The 5,815-nt window shown below is 39.5% G+C and overlaps 1 protein-coding gene and 1 non-coding gene across 2 annotated transcripts; both read left to right on the top strand.

Moving 5' to 3' along the window:
• Positions 1–378: 378 nt before the first annotated feature.
• On the top strand, positions 379–5,742 carry LOC100948008 (C-type lectin domain family 4 member A-like). The gene is made up of 4 exons (XM_003796459.1): positions 379–507; positions 1,802–1,934; positions 4,769–4,920; positions 5,623–5,742. The coding sequence occupies exons 1-4, from the start codon at positions 379–381 to the stop codon at positions 5,740–5,742; spliced, it is 534 nt and encodes a 177-aa protein (XP_003796507.1).
• On the top strand, positions 3,671–3,810 carry LOC111727404. The gene has a single exon (XR_002774962.1). It is a non-coding gene; the product is annotated as a U4 spliceosomal RNA (small nuclear RNA).
• Positions 5,743–5,815: the final 73 nt, after the last annotated feature.

Here is a 5,815-nt window from a genome sequence, read left to right on the forward strand (position 1 = left end):
TGTGTGTGTGTGTGTGTGTGTGTGTGATCAACTGACACCTTTAGGGTTTCTGTACTAGAAACTGTGTAAGTCAGGACAAATTTATATATCCATAGCAGTGTATCAGCAGGCCAGTCCAGTTTGAGTGCACACTTATATTTGACATGAGCAGGTGGACAAGTAGGATATGGGAACAATATTTTGAGAAGAATTCTCTACTGAAATTCACTCTAATTATTTGTGTCCCACCCGAGACTGTGTGAGATCTAAAAGCTAATTTAGCAAAATAGGTAATTTCTGCATATCTTTGAGTTTTAGAACTTACCAAATTTTCAAAGGCATAGAACTGGTATATATTTGGGTATTTTATTCATTCATTTGGCCATTCAATAAGTAGAAATGGCCATCTTCTATATGTTAGGCCCAGTGCCAGACGAAGTTCAGACAGACCCAGCTCCTGGTCTCAAGAAATTTGGAGAGCAGTTAAATAACCAGTGGTTGCCACATTGTATGGGAAGTGTTGTGCAGGTAAGAAGTAAGCCCAGGAGGTGACATTTAGAGCTGTGTCAACCAAGAATGACAGAGAGATATGAGAGAGCACAGAATTTGGGGAACTGTAAGGATGCATGACTGGAACATACAGTGCCAGGAGGACTTTGAAATGAAGTTGTAGGTGGGAGAAATAAACAGAACTCAGGTCCTGAAGAGAGAGTGCTATGTGCCACTATAAAGATTGTGGGTTTTCTTTCGTAATGGTGATTTGTTCCTTGACCCATCACATGCTGACTTTGGCTTCCTCTACTTCACAATACCATTCTCGAGAAGGATTGTCAGTAACACCCCGGGCCCACTTATCAGTCATCTTCCTATCTGACCATAGCTCTCTTCCCCCTTAGTTCTTAGGACACTACCCTTTGCTATGTTTGCCTTTTCTTTTTTGCTTCATTCTCTCTTTAAGGATTATCAGTAACATCCCAGGCCCACTTATCAGTCATCTTCCTATCTGACTACACCTCTCTTCCCCCTTAGTTCTTAGGACACTACCCTTTGCTATGTTTGCCTTTTCTTTTTGCTTCATTCTCTCTTTAATAAGCTCCTCTTCTTCCATCCTCCTCTTTTGAAATGTCACATTTCCCAACGCTCCACCTTTATGCCTCCTTCTATTACTAAATTCTGAGTGATGTCATATATCCCCACAGCATAACCTGCTACCTCCATGGGAGTGACATTCAAAGTGAGAGAGGTCTGAACAAATGAAAGGTAGGGAGGAAAGAAAGAATGTTCATTTTCTACAGGAAGAGATGGGTTTGCTTTAAATTGAGAGAGAAATGAGAATTTTGTTGTGCCAAAGAGTAGGAGCCAGTTAGAATGGAGAGAATAAAGGAAAGAAGATAATTATGTTCTCTTGATCCGTGATGGGTTCTTTTTTAAATTCTCCATTCACCAGAATAACCAAGAACTCAGAATTAGCTCATTCTTCTCTACCCGACCCCCTGCACAGTCCCAAGCTGTGCACATCCTTGAATGCAGTGTATATCTGCCCTCCTTCCTCCTTTCTTCTCCCAAGGCTTAGCTCTGCTCCCATCTCACAGTAAGTATTGAATAAGAAGATGCCCCTTCAGACCCCTTATGATGAAACTGCCGTGTCTTCTGTCATCTGCTGATCTCTCAGCTATTCCTGGAGATATCTATGGTTTCCAAGTGGGAAATCATTTCCTGTCAAGACCCATCTACTCATGTAATTGGTCATTTGTACAAAGATTTTGCTTCTATAAAGAATGAAAGAAAGTAACAATAGAGAGCAAAGCTACAATGGTGCAAGGAAAATAAATGGCCTTTATTCTCTTTTCTAGTTTTCTTTGAAACATGTTCTCAGCTTCCTGAAGGAAAAACTGCTACAAAGGAGATGATTCATACAACACTGGAGTGTGTGAAAAATAATTTGACCATCACAGGTAAAAATGAATGTACCCAGAATTCAGTTGCTGACTCTACTATGTAAGGATCCCAAATCAGTATTTCCAGTCAGATTCCTGGGTAGATCACACTAACAAGTTGACGCTCATGATCATTTTAAGCTATAAATGTGAAAATGTATAGGACATAAAATTCTCATCTGTTTATTTTTATCTATGCAAGGAAATAGAGGCTTGATTGTAGAAGAATTGCCTTGCTTCACAATTTCTTCTGCCTTTGTTTCTTTCTAAACTTTCTGTGCACAAATGCTCTTTTTTCACATATCAGTTAAATGCATTCGATAAAAAAATGTGATAATGATGATTTTAATATGGATGTGAATTATTTAAATTTTCAAAATGAGTAGATTAATTTAGAAATAGTTTTATATTTATAGAAAAATTGAACAGATAATGCAAAGAGATACTATTTCTCCCCTCCTTGGCATACACAGTATTCCTGATTAATATTATTATCTTTGAGACAGAGTCTCACTTGGTCACCTTTGGTAGGGTGCTGTGGCAGCTTAGCTCACAGCAACCTCAAACTCTTGAGCTTAAGGGATCCTCTTGCCTCAGCCTCCCAAGCAGCTAGAACTATAGATGCCCACCACAATGCCCAGCTATTTTTCAGAGACGTGGTCTCACTCTGGCTCAGGCTGGTCTCAAACTCATGAGCTTAGGCAATCCACCCACCTCCACCTCCCTAATGCTGGTATTACAGGCATAGGCCACCATGCCAGCAGTATCCCCAATTATTAATATATAAGTATGGTACATTTCTTTCAACTAATGAGATTATATTTATATATCATTATTAATTAGAGCTCACAACTTATTCAGATTTCTTTAGCTTTCACCTAATGTTCATTTCCTGTAACAGGATCCCACCCAGAGTGCCACACGACATGGTCATGTCTCTTTGGCTTCCTCTTGGCTGTGATAGTTTCTCAGATGTACCTTGTTTTTGATGACCCTGACAGTTTGAGGAATACTGGTCAGGCATATTAGAGGATGTCTACCTACTAGAATTTATCTGATGTTTTTCTAAGACTTAACATGGGGTTATTGGTTTTTGTGAGGAAGACCACAGATATAAAATGCTACTTCCATCACATCATATTAAGAGTATATACTGTCCAAATGATTTCAGACTATCAACCTTGATCTTAATTGCCTGTCTAACATTGTTTCCCAGGTTTCTCTTTCTCCACTATAAAATTCCTCTTTTCTCTCCCCTTCCCATACTAATTTCTTTGCATAGCTGACACTTAAGAATGGTGGACTTGTGCTTGCTATCTATTATGATAGAGTATTGTGTTAGGGCTTCACAGAGAAATAAAGTCAATAGAATGTATAGAATATTTATTTTTAAGGAACTGAGTCATATAATTGTAACAGCTTGAGAAGTTCACAATCGATGCTGGGGGATGGGGGTGGGGGTGGGGGTGGCAGCTGGCAGTGTGGAGACTCAGGAAAGAGTTGTAGTTTGAGTCCAAAGAAAAGACTGCTACAGAACTAGAAGGAGTCAACTTTTCAGATGAGGGCCAAAGGCTCTGCTCCTTGGTATACACAGTATCCCTGATTATTATGTGGGAGAATTTCCTCCTGTTCAGAGGAAGTCCTCCATTCAGATCTTCAACTGATTAGATGAGGTCTATTTACATTACAGAGGGCATCTGCCTTACTCAAACGACAACAATTTAAATGTAAATCTCATTTAAAAATGTTTCCAGAGCATTGCCCAGTGGCAGTATCATAGCCAATAAGATTTATATAAGTCACCATTATTGCTAATTGAAAACTTTGCCCAATACCCCCCCCCATGATAATTTGCAGTACTGTTAGCATTGGATTTTATATATATATATGTATATTTTGAGACAGACTCCCAAGCTGTCACCCTAGGTAGAGTGCTGTGGTATCTCAGCTCATAGCAACCTCAAACTCTTGGGCTTAAGCAATTCTCTTGCCTCAGCCTCCTAAGTAGCTGGGACTAAAGGTGCCCACCACAACACCTGGCTATTTTTTTTGTTGTAGTTGTCATTGTTGTTTGGCAGGCCTGGACCAGGTTCAAACTGCCAGCCCTGGTTGTGGGATCCCTAACCTCTGAGCTACAGGTGTCAAGCGCTGCTTTAAAATCTTTCTCAGATAGGCTCAGCACCTGTGGCTCAAGTGGCTAAAGTGCCAACCACATACATCTGAGCTGGCAGGTTCAAATCCAGCCCAGGCTTACCAAACAACAAAGACAGATGAAAACAAAAAATAGCCAGGCATTGTGGTGGGCACCTGTAGTCCCAGCTACTTGGGAGGTGGAGGTAGGAGAATCGCTTGAGCTCAGGAGTTGGAGGTTGCTGTGCGCTATGATGCCATCTCACTCTACCCAGGGTGACAGCTTAAGGCTCTGTCTCAAAAGAAAAATAAAAACTTTGTCAGATAATTGTAACATTAGTGTTATCTTGGTAGTTGGCATCTATTGATTATCATTTATTATTAAATTTGGGAATTTCCTGTTTCTTGGTATAATATTTTCTTTTGACCCTGGATGTTTTTGTATTATGTTTTCAGAGTCTGGTCCTTACTTAAACATTGTTTTATCTGACTTTTCCTGATACCATTCCAGTGGGAGAGAGGAAACCCTACCCCATTTTTGCCTAATGGAAGTAGACTTGGCTTCATTGACCCCTTGGGGACAGGGTGATCCTTATTACACCTGGGTGAGGATGGGAGGTCCCTCTTTCATGTGATCTCCTTTAGTCCTTAATTTTAATAATACACACACTTTTAAAAGTGATTACTTATATTGTACTTATATGCCCCTCTTCCCAATACAGAGAAAGTCTGGAGCTGTTGTCCAAAGAGGTGGATGTCATTTAGTTCCAAATGCTACTTTATTTCTACTGAACTAAGATCTTGGAATGAAAGTCAGAAGAACTGCTCTGAAATGCGGGCTCACTTGCTGGTGATCAACACCAAGGAAGAGCAGGTATTTCCCAACAGATAATGGAGTCATGAGCTCTCCCTGCTTTTGTATGTCTCCCTTGAATAAGAAGGAGGTCTTTGTTGTTTGGGGATATTGTGTTGTGGCAGAAGGCTTTCAATAAAATAGATAGGAAAGCCTCCTAAGTCTTTACATTCCTTACCTTCTTTCCTGCTTCTAGAAATCTGACCTCCCCCAAAGAACGTGTCATTAAAAATATAACATACAACAAGGGTAGAAATGAACAGTGAAAATGTTTCATCCTGAACTATCAGTTTGTTATTTTAATATGTAAATTTTTATACATCATTAACTACTTAACAGAGAAGAGGTATTTAGCTGAATAGGGAAATGAAGTTAAATCATCAGCAATCATAATCAACAATCAGGAATGAAATGAAAGAATCTCTGAAGTTATGAAAGGAAAATGATTAAATTTACCCAAATTTTCTCATGCACAATTTTGAAGAATGGCATCGCTTAGTGAAGATAAGAGGGGAAATCGGTCTGAGATGAGAATTTGTTATGATCATAGGTAGAAATCACTTCCCATATATATATTGAACATCATGCTTACAAGTGATAACTTTTGTCTTGCCCTGCTTAGCCAGGATTGTCTTCTTTTTATCTCATTTCCCTAAAGTCATGAAAAACTCAGTTTAGGCCAAGCACTTGAAGGCTATGACTCCTTTCTTTTTTTTGTCTTAGGATTTCATCATCCAGAATCTGAATAAAAATTTTGCTTATTTTGTGGGGCTGTCAGATCCAGAGGGTCAGAGACACTGGGAATGGGTTGATCAGACACCATACAATGATAATGCCACGTGAGTATGGAATTAGGTAAAGGAATCCTGGGTCTAAGACCATGTAGGGAGTTTGAAATGTTCTAGCTATCAGCTAC

This window comes from Otolemur garnettii, unplaced genomic scaffold (genome assembly GCF_000181295.1).
Source record: "Otolemur garnettii isolate 467f Iridium unplaced genomic scaffold, OtoGar3 scaffold00104, whole genome shotgun sequence".
In the NCBI taxonomy this organism is placed as follows: domain Eukaryota; kingdom Metazoa; phylum Chordata; class Mammalia; order Primates; family Galagidae; genus Otolemur; species Otolemur garnettii.